The sequence below is a fragment of the Palaemon carinicauda genome, chromosome 38 (assembly GCF_036898095.1).
Source record: "Palaemon carinicauda isolate YSFRI2023 chromosome 38, ASM3689809v2, whole genome shotgun sequence".
NCBI classification, from domain to species: Eukaryota; Metazoa; Arthropoda; class Malacostraca; order Decapoda; family Palaemonidae; genus Palaemon; species Palaemon carinicauda.
This window is the reverse complement of record NC_090762.1, coordinates 64,913,555-64,936,913: the sequence shown is the minus strand read 5'-3', so window position 1 is coordinate 64,936,913 and position 23,359 is coordinate 64,913,555. Positions and strand designations below refer to the sequence as shown.

At 42.6% G+C, this 23,359-nt stretch overlaps 1 protein-coding gene across 1 annotated transcript in view; it reads right to left on the bottom strand.

Moving 5' to 3' along the window:
* The window catches only part of mus81 (mus81 structure-specific endonuclease subunit), a 266,143-nt gene that overhangs the window by 65,032 nt on the left and 177,752 nt on the right, over positions 1-23,359 (bottom strand). The window contains exons 10-11 of the mRNA XM_068362324.1: positions 15,761-16,019; positions 8,453-8,600 (exon numbers count right to left, since the gene is read on the bottom strand). Coding sequence (XP_068218425.1) covers positions 8,453-8,600; positions 15,761-16,019 — 407 coding nt within the window. The remainder of the gene's footprint in view (positions 1-8,452; positions 8,601-15,760; positions 16,020-23,359) is intronic.

Here is a 23,359-nt window from a genome sequence, read left to right as displayed (position 1 = left end):
AGCCTCCTTTATCGCGGGTTCTTTCTTTGCGATTTCAGTTTTATATGACCATGACCAATGCAATACTGTACCTATAAAATGAAAATTTTCAAAGTTGCTGTAAAATTCATGCCGCGGGATGATTTTAAATAGCTGCTTCACACTGGGAATGCTTCGCGCCACTACCTATCTTTCCCCCTGGTCCTAGCTCTCTCTATACAGTATATCCATTTGCTGTGGTAAAAAAATTACAGCTATATTTGAAAGAAACTGGAGAGAGAGAGAGAGAGAGAGAGAGAGAGAGAGAGAGAGAGAGAGAGAGAGAGAGAGAGAGAGAGAGAGAGAGAGAGAGAGAGAGAGAGAGAGCTATAAATGTATTATATGAAAATTATTATAGCTTATAACACATAGGTGCCCATGAAATACTATATTAACTATATATCGTATGTTTTGAATAAGTTAAGAAATAGTATAAATAATAATCTTTGTTATTGATTTGTATGGGCATCAGCTGATCTGATCACAACACATAAATACTTAGATTGTTAAAATACAACCAAAATTTAAAACAAAAGTACATAAATGTTTTATTAAAGCACAATTACCTATTTAAATAAGCACAATTTTTCAGACTGCAATAATGCTTCCAAAACGAAATCGGACATTTTTAGCTATGATGAGAGAGAGAGAGAGAGAGAGAGAGAGAGAGAGAGAGAGAGAGAGAGAGAGAGAGAGAGAATCAGCTGTTTAACAGTAATCAAATGCACTGTTTTTGTTTTTTTTCTTTAAAAGAAACAATTATTACTGAGATATGAATGTTTTTAATTTATAAATAAGCTGTATTTCTGTTTAAGTAAGTAAAAAAATAAAACAATTTGTGACTTTCAGCCATGTTCACAACTTGGCGATTATGTACCACACATCTACCGCCATCTTGGCAAAATACATACAGCCACTAAAACAATCGATCAATCAATCAATCAAGCCACTAAACAAACAAAATCTCTCTCTCTTCTCTCTCTCTCTCTCTCTCTCTCTCTCTCTCTCTCTCTCTCTCTCTCTCTCTCTCAAATGTTCCTGCCACTAATTGTGTGCTCAAAAGTCGGTGAACTGCTAAAATCTAGTTAATGATTTAATAATCATGAAATTAATTGTCCTATGAAATAAAGAGCCTAACAGTCCATCCTTTTATTTACTGGGATTCAATTCCCCACAATGTCCTAGAAGTCTCATTTTGGCTGTGGCCAAATTGTGAAGTTGTCCTCCCAAAAGAATAGTTCATCCTTATATCTTATCCCATCATTAGAATCTGAAAAAGTTTGCTACCCTTAGATCTATGTCCAGTTTTGATTGGCTCCCTGCAGGGACATTCAGCACCATTAGTGTAATCCCATCTCTGGAGGTTATCCCCTGTCCTACTACAATACTTTTTGTTCTTCCTCTATTCAAGGTGACCTATTTCCTCATGGTAGGGGAGAATCCACAGGGTAGGTCTTCACGAGGGTTAGGGAAGACATTTGAAGTGGTCTGACTGTCACTCACTCTCCATTTATGCAGTCTGTATTTTGATAGGTCTGAAGTCTCTAGGTCTTTCACAGTTATGAAGCTCTTCTTGTCTTTTTATTTCATGATGGTTGTATACTGAGTGACTGGGATCAGTTGCTTGTTTGGTCTTTTTATTTCTAGCTATAACATCTTGACGGTATGATGCTGGCTAATCTGAACAAACCTGGTAAGGGTGTTGCTCTCATATACTAGTGCTTAGTTGGCAGGCTTTATTTAGCTCAGTATCCACTCTTTAGGTGTGGCTTGATCGTTTCCACATGGGAGCACATGTTCTGCAGTGGAGTAACTTACTTCTAAGGCTGTTTGTTTTAAAGTTTTTGCATCAGCTCCACACTTGGTGGATGCTATTTTGCAGAGAAGGTTATTTCTGGTAGCCCCTTTTTTCTTGAGCTTTTTGACATGCTCCTTGAAAGTCAGTGTTCTATCAAGACTGATAACAAGATAAACTGAATGTAGAGGTTTAGCAGTTCATAATTTTCCCAATTTAATTTCAGTTTTCTGTATGCCAGGTGGTTGCTAAGATGGAATGAGAATACCTGGGTTTTCATGAGGTTTGCCTAAAGATACCATTTTTTGTAATAGTCTGAGAGGATAATGCCCGTGTCAGTCTTCTTTCGATGGTTTTAAAGAATGGTGACTTTGTTGCAATGCAGAGATTGCCAGCATATATAAACCACCAAATGTCCAGGAGTTTTGGAGTTGTGGTTGGTCATTCATGTGGATGATGAGATGATGATTAATAACAGGACTGGTACGGAGTCCTGCGGGAGACCATTTGTCTCATTCCTCTACCTACTCTTCTTGCCATCCATTTCAACATAGAAAGATCTATTTTCTAAGAGTGATCCCATGATGCGTATAATGGCAGGATTTTGGGTCAATTGGGTCAACTTGAATGGAAGATATCTGTGGTTGACTAAGTCATAGTCAACTGTAAGGTCGATAAACAAAGCATGATCGTCTAACGTCGAAAGTCTCTTTGGTCTGGTAAGTTGCTCTTTGGTGGTGGGAGTTAGGCAAGACATTATCATGCATTCATAGAGTTTGTAAGTGATGCAGAGTAAGGATATTTGTCGATAGCTCTTAGGTGAACTTGGATCTTTACCAGGTTTGAGGAGAGTCACAACTCTTGCTCTTCTCCTTATCCTTGGGATTCAGTATGTTGATGCACATTTTGGAATGTTAATGCACATTTATTGAAATGTGCAAGAAGCCAAGTACTAGCCTTGTCTCCAAATATAGAGTCATCTTAACTGCAAATCCATCAAGACCAGCAACTTAATCTGACTTTGTGTTTTATAGCCAATTGTATTTCATTCAGGGTAAATGGTTCATATATATCATCATCCAATGACATCATACATTGGATGTCTTGCTTCATTCTCTTTGTTTTGGTTATGTCTTTCTATTGATTAGAAGTTGATGGACTACTTCATTAGGGGTAACTGCTGTCATTCTCAATGCATGCTGGACTTCTGAATTAGGCTGCTTTCACGCTGTATTTTGCCGACGTAGTTAGCTGTGTTGTGGTAACGTAGACAATGATGACTTATATGTCTTATAGAATCATTCAAACCTTTCATTTGAATGATTTCACTGCTGCATTGACACTCAACATGTGCATGGTATCACCAGGATTATGCATTGACACAGATGGATACAATTACTGCAACGGCCAGTGGACCATCATGTTCAATACACATATCTTGCGTGTATCATTTACCAGGTAATCTAAATTAATGGGTTGCATATTTGTGTTATAAGACATTGTGTTAACTTTTTTGTCTCTGAAATAATATCACTCCTATAATTATATAAAAATGCAAATCTCTCTTCAAGACAAAGACGTAATGTCTTTTGCTGGTCATTCAAATGGTACACCTAATGGATCCACCATTCGTCTCCTCTCTCTCCTTAAATACTGTATGCCAAATAAAGGCACAATACACTCTTTCTCTTATCCAGAATAAACAAATCTCCCCAATAACACAGCTGTGTACGGCAACATTTAGAAAACCACCACAGTTTCTGTAGTACCACAAAAACATATACCTGCGTCAGTAAAATGTGTTGAGAAAGCGCAAAGTATGATAGCAGCCTTAAGGGGCCCGCCCGAAATGTCAATATATGGGGGTATAGGTACAAAAACACAAAATCCTGAAAAGATTCACTGAACTTCGTATGGCAATGGAGAATGTGTATACAAAATATTTTGTCAAAATTCCTCTTACTTTTAGTTACAGGGTAATTAGTAAAATTAACTTAATAAACCAAAAACAGAAGAAATATTGCATTTTCTTGTAAATGCAGTATTTCTTCTGTTATTGTAAATTTTGATAATTATTACATTTTAATGTAAAACAAATTGTGAGCAATGCCATCTGTATAGATTCCATGAGTTGCAAGACTGTATTACACAACTAATTATACCCTAGTGTAGCCAAGATTGCTGAAAAAAGCTCTTAACACACACACACATTCTTTTCTCTCTCAGGATGGAGTATATACTCAAGCCCTAGAGAGACTGTTGCTGCTGGTGTGTCAGAAATGTCTGCCATACCAGGGTCATAGTTTGGCTGACTGAGCTCTTGAGAAACGTTCACAGGGTAACCTCCATAATCAGTCAACCCATGAGCTCCATTAGTCCTCAAGGCCATGGAAGGCAGTTCTTTCAAGTGCAAGGATGTTCCTAATATTCATGACAAGAACGGGGAAGGTGTGCAAAAGGTCTTATGTTTGCTTGGCCTTTTGAGTCCTTATTGGGTTCAGAACAGGATCATTCATTTCATCTGTATCCAATTCGAGAAATCAGTCATATCAGGCTCACATCTGTTTAACCAACCCAAAAGTTACCAATCAAAGGACGAGTGCTAATACTCTTTATGGAAGAGGGAAGAGTGGTTTCTTAGGACCAAAGTGTACCTCCAGTGGCATGGCAGAAACTAAGAAGGTAGAAGCAATGCTCACCCTTACATGAGCTACAGATATACCTAACCGAACCCTACGATAACAGTCCGAGGGTGTGATCTGTCACTCCCCCCCACCCAAAGGAGAAGAGTGCACATTAGAATTCCCTTGGAACTTTTTGGAGAGGTCTACTACAACTTTTTCTTTCTTTTAAGAAGTGTTTGAAGATGATGATGGTAGGTGAGGACCTCACTCTTATCAACTTGCTAACAGTTCTTCCTGGCTTCCATTAGTGGTTCAGCAATTCCTACTGATTAGTGTTGTAGCCCTGATAAGTGACGCTTTATTGTTGTGAGACACTACTATTATTATTATTATTACTATCCAAGCTACAACCCTAATTGGAAAAGCAAGATGCTATAAGCCCAGGGGCTCCAATAGGGAAAAATAGCCCAGTGAGGAAAGGAAATAAGGAAATAAATAACTGAAGAGAACAAATTAACAGTAAATCATTCTAAAAAAAGTAACAACGTCATAACAGATATGTCATATATAAACTATTAACAACGTCAAAAACAAATATGTCATATATAAACTATAAAAGAATCATGTCCGCCTGGTCAACAAAAAAGCATTTGCTCCAACTTTGAACTTTTGAAGTTCTACTGATTCAACAACCCGATTAGGAAGATCATTCCACAACTTGGTAACAGCTGGAATAAAACTTCTAGAGTACTGCGTAGTATTGAGTCTTATGATGGAAAAGGCCTGGCTATTAGAATTAACTGCCAGCCTAGTATTACGAACAGGATAGAATTGTCCAGGGAGATCTGAATGTAAAGGATGGTCAGAGTTATGAAAAATCTTATGCAACATGCATAATGAACTAATTGAACGATGGTGCCAGAGATTAATATCTAGATCAGGAATAAGAAATTTAATAGACCGTAAGTTTCTGTCCAACAAATTAAGATGAGAATCAGCAGCTGAAGACCAGACAGGAGAACAATACTCAAAACAAGGTAGAATAAAAGAATTAAAACACTTCTTCAGAATAGATTGATCACCGAATATCTTAAAAGACTTTCTCAATAAGGCAATTTTTTGTGCAATTGAAGAAGACACAGACCTTATATGTTTCTCAAAAGTAAATTTGCTGTCGAGAATCACACCTAAAATTTTGAAAGAGTCATACAAATTTAAAGAAACATTATCAATACTGAGATCCGGATGTTGAGGAGCCACCGTCCTTGACCTACTTACAATCATACTTTGAGTTTTGTTAGGATTCAACTTCATACCCCATAACTTGCACCATGCACTAATTTTAGCTAAATCTCTATTAAGGGATTCACCAACCCCAGGTCTACATTCAGGGGATGGAATTGATGCAAAGAGAGTAGCATCATCTGCATATGCAACAAGCTTATTTTCTAGGCCAAATCACATGTCATGTGTATATAGTATGAAAAGTAATGGGCCAAGAACACTACCCTGTGGAACACCGGATATCACATTCCTATACACACTATGGTGCCCATCAACAACTACTATTCTTATATTTTGTAACGCTGGTGGCGCCCTGTCAAAAAGAACTTAGTATGTAAACAGGATCCAAAAAGGGGCCAAGAAGAGAACAGTAACATTATGTCAAAGTAAAATTTATCAACTTTAACACAGTGAAGGGACAATAAATATGTAAGTACTGTACATGAAGTGTGTACTTAATCCATATTATGTCCACAGAACTGTTAAGTTAGGACACTTAAATAGATGTACACTACTTATTTCTGGTACAAGCACAAGAAAAAATCCCCAGTTGAACGGCAGTCCCTGGTATTTGTCATCTGACATCACACTCTCCTCAATCACAATGTTCAGTTTGTAATAGGAACAAGTAGCAGCCTAATCTTGATCTCATTTTGGAAAGACTCCTATGTCATTTCAAGCAGCCCAAACTTAGCCCCCCCAAGTGAATACTCAGGTAAACACTAGAACAGTGGTTCTCAAACTATGGGTCGCGACCCAAAGTTGGGTCGCGAGATCAATTTTGATGGGTCGCAGGGACACAGGAACATTATCATGCTTTCAGTGTTTCAGTGTATTTCAGTTGCTTAATTGAATTATTCTTCTTTAACCACAAATTACTTTTGTTATGTATGTTTAGTTTTGTGATTTAAAAGCAGTGCCTTAGATTCTATTAATTTAGTTTTGTGAATTAAAAGCAGTGCCATGGATTCTATTAATATAGTTTTGGGAACGAAAAGCAGTGCCATGAATCCTGTTCGTTTAGTTTTGTGAAAAGGAAAAGCAGTGCCATAAATCCCACTAGTTTAGTTTTGTGAATGAAAAGCTGTACACATTATTTTTTTTCCAAAATAAAGTGTATATATCATTGCATGTTTTCTTTCTCTTCACTTTACTCTGGGTCGCGAAGGAATGAAATGTTTCAAATAGGGTCGCTCATGAAAAAGTTTGAGAACCACTGCACTAGAAGAATGAAATAGATGCCTTAGGAAAAACTAAAGACCATATGCGCTAAAGGTCTCTCAAGTAAAAAAAAAAGCCAGTCTTCGTCTCTCGAGGATGAGTATGGAAAAAATTCCAACTGAACATGGCCTGATAAGTAAGAGGAATAAAGACTAATACTCCATACCTATAACCCCTTGTGAAGAGCTGATGGGAGAGGGCTAGAAAATATCATGCAAGAATTCCAGCGCAAAAAATTCATTGATCGTTCCACCTGTCTCATGTCTGGAGATACAACCTGAAGATGAACATGGAGCGTATTTATATGGAATTCTGAGGGAATGTCCAAGGCAAGGCATCACCCTAATAACAGCAGGTAATCAATCTTTATAAGTCCCAAGGAACTTTTAGGAAAAGGCCTTCCCATCTGATTATATTCTTCTTTGCCTTCTTCTCGAAGGAAAGTAGGAGGGATAAAAGAGATTGGTAGAGTAAGAAGATAGAGGTTGAACTCTCCTTCCCCTTTCCAACCATTCTTTCATGCTATCATAGATTGAGTCATGGTCTGAGCAACTGATAATGACTACACTCCCTCTGAGATGGAAGCTGCTAAAGTACATAACACATGCAGGTTAAAGGCTCTTATCTTCGTAGGAAAGTCACTTCACCACATGCTTACTTTTCTTATTGCTTCTGCTTACAAAAAAGAGCATTCACAAAAGTAAAAAATAATACTCATCACAAACGAATATAAGTAAAGATCCAACAGTAGAAAGAACAGCCCAATGGTATGTCTGTACCTGTTGCAGCCAAAGAAAGATGTTCCTATTTTGTGATAGGTGGGTGGTGGGGCTTCCTTTTGCCCCACAAGTTGTTAACCAACAGCTTAGTTAATGATTCAATGACCATTAAGGGCCGATGAAGACATATCCCCATTTTAAAGGACAAAAGGTTTGTACAATATACGTAAAGGAACAAGGCCAAACCATTTCCGCCAAAATTCTCATATTTGTAGAAACTAAATAGTCTTGAGCACTTCACTGCTTAACTGGTCAGTCATATTTTTTATTTTTCTTTATGAGTACGTAATACCATATTAAAGTGTCTTTCTCCGGAGATAAGAAATTTTTTTACCAACAAAAAATAAAATCCATACTGATCCTAAATTCAATTCTTCCTTTTTGTCTTCAGCTTTACCCATTTCTATATAAGATAGCTGTTTAATACCACAAGATTTCTAGAGTTGAAAACATCCCTTGACACTTTTCTTTGGGGGAAAAATAAGACTGCAAATATCTCTTGAAAAGGGAGTTTCTTGAAAGTTTCCTCAAAACATCCCTTGAAAAGGATTAGGTTTAAAATCTTTCCTGGATCCTGAATTTTATATTTAATGAAGCATACTGCCAATGACAAAACTGCTTCATTTCTATACAGTATCATTGTCCTCTATGAAATATCTCTACTATCCTTGAAATTATATATTCATGCTGATAATTTGTAAATGTAAAAAACTTGGAATTTGACAGCTTACCTCACTACAACTCTGCAAACTACAGCGCTCACGGGCAATCCACATAAAATCCCCAACATGAAGTTTTCGGACATCATATTGCACTTTGTGCTTCTTCAATTCATTGATGAATATTTCCTTAATGTTAAATTTGGCCATTCCCTGAAATCTGCAGAAAAAGAGTTGTTAATTTTTTTTCAATTAGCAATACTATAATGTAGTCCTACGAACAAAGACCATGCTCCCTGAAAATACCAACTGATCTTCAAGTGCCTACACATATTATTTTTTAACATATAAAACCACCAATCATTCACATATAAGCCTAATGTTCATATTCTGATTATTACCAGATTCATAACCTATTTGGTTAAACAAAAAGGTCATGCTTGCTCTATCTGGATCTTCAGTATGTTTCAAAAGTCTTCCTCACTTTTCATAAACTATCTGAGGCAGTAAGAGTATTGGGGCTTGGAAGAGGAACTCCTATACTTGTACTAATTTTTTTAATAAGGCAAATTTGCACCTGCAGCACTAGCAGGGGTCCCCTTTTAGCTTGGAAAAGTCTCATAACAGCTGATTGATTGAAAGTATTTTGTCCAAATAGCATCCTTGTTTTTAAATAATTACCAAGTAATGTGAACCAAAGCTTATTTACCAAGCTAAAATTCTCCCTAAGATATATGTTTTGTCAATAAATAATGTTAAAGAATAAAGATATTATAAAGTATTGTGATAATTTGGGCATGCTCTTTGCACTCCCCAAGAGAGATTAGTTCACCAAACTTTCAACTGGGTTCCACAAGGTATATAATAGAAGAGTTGGAAGACCCAGGCCTACATGGCCGAGAACCATGAAGCGTGAAGTAGATGACGAATAGGAAATTATTGATTTAAAAGCTCAAGATAGAGAGACAACTGGCAAAATCTAACCGAGGGTCTCTGCGTCAATAGGCGTAGGAGGAGATGATGGTGATAATGATTGTGACGGTGTCTAAATTTAATAACACCCGCCAAAGTCAACGATAGGAGCTTCTTTTTGGAAGCACACTGCATAATTTGGTAACTTTTCACATATTTTAACACAAATTGGGATAAATTACACTAAGCATAAGAAAAAAAGTTATTATAAACTTTCTTTGAATACCAGAATCTACTATAAAAATATTATTAATAAAACTCATTATTGGTGAACTTGCAGCAAGGTAAAAGGAACAGCCTTGTGGCATCCTGTCAGTTGTGATTTTTATGCAGTTTATGGAACACTACACTTTTGAAAACAAGGGCCTCATGATTAACATGGTCAAAGGCAGCGCTAAAATTTTATCATGCCCAATCATACAAACTTCTTGGCCACAATCAAGGGATTTCTGTATAGCATTGGAGATTGTAAAAAAGGCACCACATGCTCCAAGGCCTTTACGAAAGCCCAACTGCAAACTAGAGAAGAGATGATTACCTTCAGTATACCTATTTAGACCTTTTGCCAAGAGATGTTCAAACACATTAGATAATAAGGGAGTTATGGAAATTGGTAGTAATCAGATGATTAGATTTACCACAAACATATTAACTTAATGAAGTAATACCAATTCTCTAACAAGTGTTAAAAGAAGCTCTTCTTACTAACTTGCAAAAAAAGAACATAACTTTGGAGCTAAGAAATTAGCAGTCTTTATAAAAAAAAAATATAAAGGAAAATAAAACTTAAAATAAATAGCACAGCCGAGTGACAAACGCCCCGGAGGGGCGGGTACTAAACAATAACAAAGCTAGACCGCTATCTCGTTCGTAGGCTGGACTTGCTAGCAAAAAGTACCATGAGCATAAAAACACAAAAATAATAACGGTTCTAAAGGCATAAGGCCAGGACTTAACCAAGAACCTAAGTGACAGAGTACTAAACGGGCAGACAAAGATGAATTCCCAAACAAGTGAACAAACAATGGCCGCCATGAAGGGCCAGACGGGAATAATAAAACAAACTATACTGGATATAAAACAAAAGCCCGGTACTATAAAAAGCTGTCAAAACAAACTATGGTACTTAATATTGGAATGTGTGAAGATGGAGCTTCGGACATGACGAAATAAATCCATGAATGATAAAAACGATCGAGAGCACCACAAATTACACACTATTCTATCAGTCCAAAAAGAAGGATGATGTTCAGGTGGCGCTCGCGTCGTGGCGTGGTGGTGTGGCGCTGGTGGTTGGCTAGGGCCTTTGTATCGGCCCATCCCTTTGACGAAGGAATTAACTAAATGGAAGACAACCTGTGAATAGTGGTTTTCACGCGCCTTTGCTTTATACACGACACCCAAAAGGTGCTCGCGCGAGGGTAGTCACCTCAGCATTCCATGCTTTTATCTTTCTCTGGTATAATTGGAAGGTTTTATCAGAAAAGATATATAAGAAGGACTCTTTTCACCGGGCGCCACAGGTCTCTCCCCCAGAAAGAGATTTTTCCTTCGTCAAAATCCCTTTTTTCCTAACAGTACTTACCTCAAACTACTTTCTTAGGAGTATCTGTGATCTCCTCCAAATCGTTTGGAGCGAGGAGATGACGGTTCCTATTGAGAACCCGTCCAGGGACTTCTTCGAATAGTCCTTTAGGTAATGAGCCGTGAAGGTCGACTGGTTAGCCCAGGTGCCTGCTCTCAGGATCTGGCCCACTGCCATATTCTTCTCGAATGCTAACGAGGTACTTAGACCCCTAATGTCGTGGGGCTTGGGCTTGCCCGGCAGGGGAATTCCCGCACTACTGTAGGCTCTGATAATCACCTGCCACAGCCAGAAGGAGATACTGTTCTTTGAGACTGGCTTCTTCACTAGGCCTGTGGAGACAAAAAGACTTTTGATACCAGGCCGAAGTCTAGCCGTCCTCTCTAGGTATTTCCTTATTGCCCTGACAGGGCACAGCCTTAAGTCCTTCGGGCTGTCCGAGCGAGGGATTGCTGGTACTGAGAAGCCCTCAAACCTGGGATCCCACACGGCTGGATTCTGGGTCTTAGCTACAAAGGATGGTACAAACTTGAAGGAAGCCTCTCGCCAACCCTTCGAGTGCGAGACCTCGTAAGACAGTCCATGAATCTCCCCTACCCTTTTTGCTGAGGCCAAAGCCCGCAGGAAAACAGTCTTGAGGGTGAGATCTTTGTCCACGATGTCTTTTAGGGGCTCGAACGGGGGTTCTGATAACATCTTCAGGACCCTGGCCACATCCCACTGTGGCACCCTAACGGCTTGAGGGGGGCATGCCTGCTCAAAACTTTTGATGAGCATCGAGATATGTCTAGAGGCTCCCCGGTCGATGCCCTTCAGGAGGAAAACTTGGTCTAATGCTGCATGGACTCCCTTGATGTCCGCAACCTCCGGGATGGAGGACTTCAGTGGCTTGATGCTCCTGGAGGAGCACCACTTAGTGAAAGTGCCCCACCTTGCTTGGTAGACCGCTGCTGATGAACGTCTCAGATACCCTGACATCCTTGCTGCTGTCTTCGACGAATAGCCTTCCTTCCTCAGGAGACGCTCAATAACCTCCACGCGTGAAGGCGGAGGGACTGAGGGTTCTCGTGGAACCTTTGAAAGTGGGGCTGCCGGAGAAGGTCTGGCCTGTCCGGGAGGGGCCTTGGTGGAAGACACGCTAATTCCTTTAGATCCACGAACCATTCTCTCTCCGGCCACCAGGGCGCTACCAAAGGCATCTTCAGGTTGTGGGCCCTCCTTACTCTGTTGAGCACCTGCCTGAGCATCGCAAAGGGAGGGAAGGCGTAAACGTCGAGATTGTCCCAAGGGTGCTGGAAGGCGTCCTCTAACGCCGCTCTTGTGTCTGGCACAGGAGAACAAAACACGGGGAGCTGTGTATTCAGTCTTGTCGCAAAAAGGTCCATCACTGGCGACCCCCATTTTTGGATGATGACTTTGGCCACAACTGGGTGTAGGGACCACTCGGCTCCTACTACTTGTCCCATCTTGCTGAGGCCGTCGGCCAGGACGTTCCTTTTTCCCGGAATGAACCTTGCTGAGATCTTGATCTGCTCCACCTCGGCCCACTCCAGAAGTTCCAACGTGAGGTCGCACAACTCCTTCGATTTTAGTCCTCCCTGCTTCTTTATGTAAGCTACCACCATGGCGTTGTCGCACATCAGTGCCACGGTGTTCCCCCGGAGTAGATTGACAAACTGTAGGCACGCTCTTCGAACTGCCCTCATTTCTAGGACGTTTATGTGTTGAGCCTTCTCCTCGTCCGTCCATTTTCCTCTTGCTGACCTTCCGAGGAGGTGGGCACCCAACCCCCCTTGGATGCGTCCGTGAACAGGAGCATCTCGGGAGGGTCGACTGCGAAGGGCATTCCCTTGAGTGTGTTCGATCTGCTGAGCTAGCACTCCAGGACTTCCTTTGTTTCTGGGAGAACAGGAATCACTTTGTGGGGGGAGTCCCTCTGGTTCCAGAGCTCTTTCAGATTCCACTGGACCTGCCTGAGCTTGAGCCTCCCCTGGGGGACCAGTTTTTCCAACGATACGAGATGGCCTATCAATCTTTGCCAGTCCTTCGCTCTCCTGGGCTGGTCCGACAGGAAGGGACGGAGGATCTGGTCCAAGTTGTCTAGTCTCTCCGCGGAAGGGAAGGCTCTCGCCAACCGGGAGTCCAAGACCATTCCGAGGTAGGTCATCCTGGTGGAGGGTATCAGTTGAGACTTCTCCAGGTTGATGATGATGCCCAGGACATTGCAGAACCTCAGAAGCTTCGCGCCTTGCTCCCTCAGTACTTCCCCTGAGGCTGAAAGTAACTACCAGTCGTCCAGGTACCAAATCAGGCGGATGCCCTGTTCGTGTGCCCATACTGAGACTGTTGTGAAGACCCTCGTGAAGACTTGAGGAGCTGTGGACAGCCCGAAGCAGAGGGTCTTGAACTGCAATGACGTATCCCTCCGTCTGTCGAATCTGCCGCTGGAAGTGAATCTGTCCGGAGTTCTGGATCTAGGGCGCTAACCTGAAGAACTCGGACCTGCTGAGAACTCAGGGAGCTTGCTACGCGGGACCAGCACCCATTCTTCTCCAGGCGATCTACTTCTCCTAAACTTCCTTCTGGGGGACCTGAAGCGTCTACCCCGGTGGCGAGACCTGGAGCGTGAGCGGGAACGAGAATGTCTCCTCCGGGATCTCTCACGACGTCTTCGGGACTTCTTTCGGGCCTCGCCCTCCGAGGTACAGGAACTCGCTACGGCTGACGAATCTGACGATGCGTCATAACTCGTCGGCGGGGCAGGCACGCGAAGAGCCGCACGAGTAATAACCCGACGACCGACGGAAGACGAGGGCTGTAGGAAGACGTCTGGTAAGGTAGTCGATGGCGCTAGAAGGGAGCGTGGGCGATCTTCGATGGGGAACCAGGTTCCGAAGCCTTCCTCCATTTTCAAAGGGGACCTGTAGGGCATCCTTGAAGGTACCCACCCGAGGGAGTCTGATGGCGGTGAGTCGTCTTTCCCGACGGCGCCCTCGGCTGTAGAGGTACCTGAAAAGCACGCCCAAGAGGCGGGAGAAGAGGCAGTAACATTCTTACCCCACATAGGGTCATCTGACGAGACGTGCCCCACAGGCACCAGGGCTCCGTCTTCAGAACACACACCCGTCCCTCCCTCAGGCCCCTCACTTGCCTGGAATGACGCCACTACCCCCACTATCCTGCAATACAGACTCCTAGGGAAGAGCCGCCGGCTTCTTCCCCGCAACGGACTTACCTCGTCCCCTACTCTGGGTAGGGGAAGGTGGTATGGAGGCTCGCCCTGACGACGGTCCTGGAGACACAAGGGGAGAGGAGATGCTTGCCTTCTTAGGGGACCTCTTGGGAGCTGCTGCCTTCTTCGTGCCGAAGCGCACCCACTGAACTTAGTTCCACGATTCGCACTCTGGGCACGTGTCCGTAGGGGAACACACTCTGCCCCTACACGACGAACACAAGGAGTGCGGGTCCACCTCCGGTTTCGAAATAAAAGCACCACACGATTTTCCGGCCATAGGCCCAGGTCAACGGCGGGGATGCTCCATTACGCACTAGTAACACACCGTAAGACACAGGAACGCAAAGGGAAGGAACAAGGGAAGCACAAAGGTACCACGTGGGACTGCGGAGACACAAGGGAAGGATACAAGTATACCACGTGGAGACCATGCGAGACACAAAGAGTCGCACTGGGATTAAGGAGAGCGTCGAGATGTTATCGCGACGCGACCAGAGAACTTACTGGAGGTCGGGACCTGAGAAAGCATGCTCCCTGACCCAGGGTTAGCCTCAGGGCGTGTATCACTCCGCCTGAGGTTGACCCCCACAGAAAACGGGAGTAGGGTAAACTACACAAAACTCTAGTCGGTTGGGAGGAGATCCCAGATACTCCTAAGAAAGTAGTTCGAGTTAAGTACTCCGTGTTAGAACAAAATACATTTTGGATTTACACTTCCATAACCATCAAGGTCCATCATGTATGTTTTAATTTAATAGGACCAAAAAGTTAAAAATAGTTTATCTAGCCTCAGGAAAACCATAATGAGGAAAATAAGAGTTTCTCATTACTATACTCTGCTTACTGTCAAACACATCAGCCTAAAGTGAGTGCCAGAGCCGTCTGGTTTAAGTAAAGGAGGAACTGTCAAGTCTACACCAAAGAGTGCAGATTTATGGGTAGCCCACCACTTATGTTCCTGGGTTGTATTAGAAAAGGTTTCTTTTATAGTTAAATTGTATTCCTTTTCAGTTAAACCAATATCTCTCTGAGCAACAGCTCTTAGCCCAGTATAGTTACTCCAAGTCAAATCTGATGTTACCCTTTCAAAGATTACAGGCCTCCTGCTTCTCCAAATTAGCATGTCTACAATCCTCACTGAATCAGGGTTTGTCTTTTGCTTGGTACTTTGACACACAAGAAAGGATATGTCTATCAATTATGTTAACGAGACTCTAGTTCAAAGGAACAACAGGCTCAACACTTATCAAATGATATGAAGCTTAATAACTAATAGCTCTAGAATTCTGCTTCTTAGAGATAATATGAATGAAAGATGAAGATGAATTATGTGGAAATGGAAGAGTATTAGTCCCTACTTTCTTTCCCAAATGGCATACCACAAATATAAAGCCCAAGACTACAAGCCCAACATCTTTCACAAAAGTCTCTATGAAATCAATAGTAAAAGTAAACTGTTATACTCATTTGCACATATTTGAATTAGAAAACAAATACAATTTATACTTAAAATAAAACTCAGGACTCATAGAGCATGAGTTAACTGTAACACCACAACCATACAAAGTCAAAAATAGTGAAATCTTACCCTCCTGTAGTCTCTGCATTGTCAACACAGAGAACTATTTCGTACATTCCAGGAGTAAGTGAAAAAAGTGGTTTTGATGATATTAGAGGTTCTGCACAAAATCTTTTGACTAGTGACGTTGAGTTGACGTTTCCTTGTAGGTCATGTTTGGGAACTATATCATCTAAAAGGCTGACAGATGGCTTGCTTGACACAACACTTCTTGCAGTCAACTTAATTTTTGAAGACAAGCTCTTACCAGTGTCCTCGGATTTAACGTCTGAAAGAAAAGAAGTTCCAAAACCATATTGATAACCAATGTGTAATAAACATATATAATTGTCAATCGTATCAATTCATCACACAGATCTTAGTTAACTATCAATTCATCTCACAGATCTTAGTTAACTATCAATTCATCACACAGATCTCAGTTAATTATCAATTCATCATGTTAGATCTCAATTAACTAAATAGTCATAACTCTCAACATTAAAGAATCTGATTGAAAAATTTTCACTCTGCAAAATGAGATGCAAAGAATTTTATGACTCGCCTCACATAAAATGTTTCGGACAACGAAAGGAGGTACGGTACGAATGCCCGAACCGTGTCCGGGACTGATTTTAAAATTTGAGTGCCACCAGACCGTAAACTTGCCACCATCCTCCTGTGCTCTTATTGGTTATCTCCCTACTCTGATACTAATTACCCCCCATAAGATCCTACTGTATCCCATCATGCATCTACGCATTGGCCTTCCTATTTCTTTTAATTTCTGCAGCGGTATTGTACGCATTGACTCAAGTGTTTGTGATTTCGCTTTCGGAACTACTGTATTGTACTGTACATGTGCGAGATTACATTAAGTTATCAGCCAAGGGTCCCGAGAAAGTTACCAATATCCAGGGAAAGAAGAGGATGATGCCTTCTGTGGAGACGAAGATGGAAATAATCAAGAAATACGAGGCTGGCATGCAGTTAGGTGTGATAGCGAAGGAATATGGCCGAAATCCGTGTATAATAGGAACAATCCTGAAGAGGAAGATATCCTAACACAGTACTCCTTCATCAAGGTTCTCTTTCTTCCACCAAACATCACCCCTCTCCTCCAGCCCATGGACCAGCAAGTGATTTCAAACTTTAAGAAGCTTTATATGAAATATCTCTTCAAGAGACATTTCAAAATCACTGAGAGCACAAACCTCACCCTTCTTCAATTCTGGAAGGAGCATTTCAATATTATGATATGACTTAAAATCATCGATCAAACTTGGCAGGAGGTTTCAAGGCACACCTTTAACTCTGCATGGAAGAGGCTGTGGCTTGATGCCGTCTCTGCACGAGATTTCGGGGATTCCACGAAGGCCAACCTGAAGACAAAGCTGAAAACGTTGACGAACCTGAACCTGTTGCTCAATCTGAGGTTGGTGAGATTGTTACACTCTGGACGAACACGGGTCTAGATGATGACGAGGCCGATATAAATGAGCTTACCATGGAGCACTAAGAGGAAATTACGATGGATGGCCTGAAGGAGTTGTAGGCCATGGGACTGAACGTCGTTCAGGAAGAGTATTCTAGAGGCGAGGGGGAGGAGGATGACCCACTGACAACGGCAGAAATTAAGGAAGGTCTAGATGACTACTATAAAATGGTGGCTCTTGTAGAAAAGAGACAGCCAGAAAAAATTATCACAGCCTGTCCTTCATAGGCTTATGCCTAGGTAGCCTCTTCTTCTTCTGCCATGATGTACGTTCAACAAGGCATTTTTTTTGCCAAAAAGCCCAGTTTTGTTGCAGTTAAAGACTTGCTGGGGACTGTAGCCTTCCTAGAAAGTCAACTCGTCAAATTTCTTAACAAAAGACTTTGGCTGCTTTCCTGTCCGAGCTTGCAGCCTCCCCATCCGAGCTTGCAGCCTCCCCATGACGCACCACCGAATGAAATTCTGAGCGTCTTAAATTTTTCAAACCACCCATAAGAAGCCTTGAACTCTGTAGGTGCCTGCTTCGATGTTCCTTCTCCTGCATCAGCTTCGGCCTGAGCACGCACGAGATCACCGAAAATGGCGCTGGCCTTCTGGCAGATTATTGCTTCGTTGATAGTGTCTCCAGCCATTTCCTTGTCCTTTATCCTGACAAGCAATAGTCTCTCCATCTCATCATGGACGTGGCTCCTCTTGATGGAGAAAACATTCACACCCTTAGAAGGTGTTACTGCTTTGATGGCTAACTTCTGCTTCAGGATTGTTCCTATCGTAGACAGATTTCGGCCATATTCATTCACGATCACACCGAACCGCACACCAGCCTCGTATTTATTGATTAATTATATCTTTGTCTCCATAGAAAGCATCACCCTCTTCTTTCCCTGGACATAAGCAACTTTCTTGAGACTCATAACCAGTAACGTAACGTAATATCACACACGATACATTACAATTCAGTAGTTACGAAAACGAAATCCAAATAAAAAACACTACGTCAATACGTACGATACCGCTGCCGAAAGAAAAAGAAATAGGAACGCCAATGCATAGATGCACGATGGAATACAGTACAGTAGATGCTGACCAATAAGAGAGCAGGAGGATGGTGGTGAGTTTACGGGCTGGCAGCGAGCGAATTTTAAAGGGATTTTGACAAAGGAAAAATCTATTTCTGGGCTCAACCTGTGTCGCTTCGTGAAATGCTCCTTAGAGCACCATTTCTAAGGTATAAATACTGCTAAATATACCAGAGAAAAATGTTGCATGGAATGCCAGGAATATACCCAGCTCGCTGGGGCATGTGAAACCACTCCAGAGGTCCCTTACCAATTAGTCTTCTCCTTCCTCAGCCTCCCCCGTTACTACGAGGTGCCGTTCTCTACATCTAATGCCCCCCCCCCCCCCCACCACCACTACCACTACCCATTCGTCTCCCATTATTCCTTCTAAGCACCTGTGAAGGTTCAGACGTGTTTTGTTTCAGACACAGTCGGGCTCTCGTACCATATTTCCTTTGGTTGTCCGAAACATTTTTCATGATGCGAGTCGTAAAATTCTTCGCATCTTGTTTCGCAGTGTAAATTTCGTTAGCAGATTCTTTCAAGTCGAGAGATATGACTGTACTGGCATGACTGGTTCCAAAGCATTGTTAGATATGCAATTTTGCCAAATTATGAAGGGTCAGCTCTTACTAACTGATCATTTAAACCTCATTTTACCTATGATTCACTATTATAGGCTTAACAATTGTGTTCTGTTAGAGCCTTTAAAAATCACAAATTTCTAAAGTTATTTTATTTTTCCTGCCTATGCAAACTAGAATGAGTTCAGTGAAACTTGAATAGCCGTTAAAATTTAATTAAGTAGTTATAACATCCTGTAGGTGGTAGTTAAGACTGGCCCACCTACTAGTCAGCTGGCAGTTTACTTTTGACTTGAGGGGTGGGATGGTTGAGGCGGGAAGTTTAACTTATAGGACTTGGATTTATATAGTTAGGAAAAATGATATTTTAATTATAAAATAAATTTTTGAATATACTTACCCGGTGAATATATAATAGCTGCTGCTCCAGCGGCTCGACAGAAAACACACACAAAAACTCGCGAGCGATCGCTATGAAGGTTGCGGGTGTGCCCACCAGCGCCAACTATCGGCCATATACCGCATATACCTGTAAACAGACCCAATTTTTCTCATCCCGCTGGGTCTCTATCGGGGAGGAAGGGGGGGCCTTTAATTTATATATTCACCGGGTAAGTATATTCAAAAATTTATTTTATAATTAAAATATCATTTTTAAATATTTAACTTAGCCGGTGAATATATAATAGCTGATTCACACCCATGGTGGTGGGTAGAGACCAGAGTTAATTAAGGTTACAGCGTATATTCTTAGAGTTTTTGACAGTTATATCATAACAAAACCCAAATATATAAAGGTACCTGGTAAGGAAGTTGACTTAGACGATTACTCTGCCTTATTAGTCTGTCTTCCTCACGAAGCCCAGCGATCCTCTTAGGATGCTGAAAGATTCCCAGGAGCTGAAGTATTAAGGGCTGCAACCCATACAACAGGACCTCATCAACCCCTAATTTGGGCGCTCTCAAGAAATGACTTTGACCACCCGCCAAATCAACCAGGATGCGAAAGGCTTCTTAGCCTTCCGTACAACCAAAAAAACAATATTAAAAACATTTCAAGAGACAGATTAAAAAGGATATTGGAATTAGGGTAATGTAGTGGTAGAACCCTCACCCACTACTGCACTCGCTGCAACGAATGGACCCAGTGTGTAGCAGTCCTCGTAAAGAGTCTGGACATCTTTTAAGTAAAATGACGCGAACACTGACTTGCTTCTCCAAAAAGTCGCGTCCATAATACTTTGCAGAGATTTATTTTGCTTGAAGGCCACGGAGGTTGCTATAGCTCTAACTTCGTGCGTCTTAACCTTAAGCAAACATCGGTCTTTCTCATTCAAGTGAGAATGAGCTTCTCGTATTAAAAATTTGATAAAATATGACAAAGCATTCTTTGACATAGGCAATGATGGTTTCTTAACTGAGCACCATAATGCCTCAGATTTACCTCGTAATGACTTAGTACGAGCTAAATAGAACTTAAGAGCTCTAACAGGACATAATACTCTTTCCAGTTCGTTGCCTACGATCTCTGATAAGCAAGGAATATCAAAAGATTTAGGCCAAGGACGAGAAGGCAGTTCATTTTTGGCCAGGAAACCAAGTTGAAGTGAACAAGTGGCTTTTTCTGTAGAAAAGCCGATGTTCTTAATGAAGGCATGAAGTTCACTGACCCTTTTAGCCGAAGCCAAGCACACTAGGAAAAGTGTCTTGAGGGTGAGATCCTTCAGGGAGGCTGAATGTAATGGCTCAAACCTGTCTGACATGAGGAACCTTAGGACCACGTCTAAGTTCCATCCAGGAGTTGCCAAACGACGTTCCTTAGAGGTCTCGAAAGACTTAAGGAGATCTTGGAGATCTTTATTGTTGGAAAGATCTAAGCCTCTCTGTCGAAAGACCGAAGCCAACATGCTCCTGTAGCCCTTAATCGTGGGAGCTGAAAGGGAGCGAACCTTTCTCAGATGTAAAAGAAAATCTGCGATTTGGGCTACAGAGGTACTGGACAAGGACACAGATGCTGACTTGCACCAGTCTCGAAAGACTTCCCACTTCGACTGGTATACTCTAATGGTAGAAGCTCTCCTCGCTCTTGCAATCGCACTGGCTGCCTCCTTCGAAAAGCCTCGAGCTCTTGAGAGTCTTTCGATAGTCTGAAGGAAGTCAGACGAAGAGCGGGGAGGCTTTGATGGACATTCTTTACGTGGGGCTGATGTAACAGATCTACCCTTAGAGGAAGACTTCTTGGAAAGTCTACCAGCCATTGAAGTACCTCGGTGAACCACTCTCTCGCGGGCCAGAGGGTAGCAACCAACGTCAACCTTGTCCCTTCGTGAGAGGGGAACTTCTGCAGTACCTTGTTGACTATCTTGAATGGTGGGAATGCATATAAGTCCAGAAGAGACCAATTCGGTAGAAACGCGTCTATGTGGATTGCTTCTGTATCTAGGACTGGAGAGTAATAGATTGGTAACCTTTTGTTCAACGAGGAGGCAAAGAGGTCTATGGTGGGTTGACCCCAAGTAGCCCAAAGACTCTTGCCCACGTCCTTGTGGAGGGTCCATTCCGTGGGTATCACCTGACCCCTCCGACTGAGACAGTCTGCCAAGACGTTCAAGTCCCCCTGGATGAATCTCGTCAACAGGGAGATGCCTCGATTTCTTGACCATAAGAGAAGGTCCCTTGCGATCTCGAGCAGCGTGAAGGAGTGTGTGCCTCCTTGCTTGGAGATGTACGCCAAAGCTGTGGTGTTGTCTGAGTTGACCTCTACCACTTAGTTTCGAAGAAGCTTTCGAATATCATCAAGGCCAAGTGGACTGCTAATAGCTCCTTGCCGTTGATGTGCATGCTCTTCTGACTTGAGGTCCACAGACCCGAGCATTCCCGACCGTCCAGGGTCGCACCCCAACCCAAATCCGACGCGTCTGAGAACAACACGTGGTTTGGGTTCTTGACTGCTAGGGATAGTCCCTCTCTCAGACTGATATTGCTGTCCCACCATTTCAGGCATGCCTTTACTGGTTCGGAGACTGGGAATGATACCGTCTCTAACGTCTTGTCCTAGTTCCAGTGAGAGGCTAGATGGAACCGGAGAGGCAGAAGGTGTAGTCTCCCTAGTGAGACAAACTGCTCCATGGATGAGAGAGTCCCTACGAGACTGTTCCAACTCCTGACTGAACAAACGTTTTCTTTTCAGCATTAGTTGGACTTCGAGCAGGGCTTGTTCTATTCGGTGGCAGACGGAAAAGCCCGAAAAAAACTGGACTGCGAATCTCCATCCCCAAATATAGAATAATCTGGGATGGGATCAGTTGGGACTTTTAGGTTGACCAAAAGTCCCAACTCCCTGGCCAGACTCAACGTCCAATGTAGATCCTGCAGACAGCGAAGACTGGACGATGCTCTGAGAAGCCAGTCGTCCAAGTACAGGGAGGCTCGGATCCCCGATAGATGGAGGGATTTTGCCACATTCCTCATGAGCCTCGTAAACACGAGAGGAGCAGGACTGAGGCCAAAGCACAGGGCTCGAAACTGGTACCCCACATTCCTGTAAACAAACCTCAGAAACGGTTGGGAATCCGGGTGTATAGGAATGTGGAAGTATGCCTCCTGAAGGTCGAGAGAGACCATCCAGTCGCCTTCCATTAATGCTGTCAAGACAGCCTGGTAGACTTCATCGTGAAGTTTGTCTTGACAATGAACACATTGAGCGCACTTGCCTCTTACGTACTCCTGCAGTGAACATGGCTGCCAGATCATTGGAGCCATCCCTGAGGGACTTGTTCCTGCAGAGAACGTGGCTGTCAGATCATTGGAGCCATCCCTGAAAGCCTTGTTTATGCATGACATAATTGTACAGCAAAACTTCAAACGCTCGAAAAAACTCCTAACAGGAGATGGTCTAGCTCTGAAGTCGACCATAAAATCTTGGAGCGTCTCATGGCCAGGCGCCAGGGAGAGTCTATGAGGTTTGAGAAGTCTATCTGGGCAGAGGCAGGAACTCCCAAGCCGAGAACTTCTCCCGTGTCATATCAGACTCTCGCTCTATAAGCCAGCTTAAAAGTAGGGAAAGCAAAGGCTGTCTCCCCCAAACTCCTCCTGGTGATAAACCAGTCGCCTAGCAAACGTAAAGCTCTCTTAGAAGAGCGAGAGAGCACTAGTTTATAAAACAACGGCTTCGAAGTAGCTAGGCCTAGTGTAAACTCTGACGTTTAGGCGAACGAGGAGCAGCAGTTACAAAAAGATCCGGACAAAGATCCTTAAAAATCAGCATGATTTATTTAAAGTCCATAGAGGGCTGAGCAGCTTTAGGCTCCTCTCCGTCTGACAGAGTCCTCAAAGGAATATCAGTAGGAGGGGGAACAGCAACTTCCTCATCTGAAGGAACCTTGTCCGACAATAGCCGAGTCTCAAGCAAGGGAGAGACCTGCCGTGGTGGCAATGCTTGACAAGCAGAGTCCACACGCAAAGGAGCAACAGTAGCAGTCAAGGACGC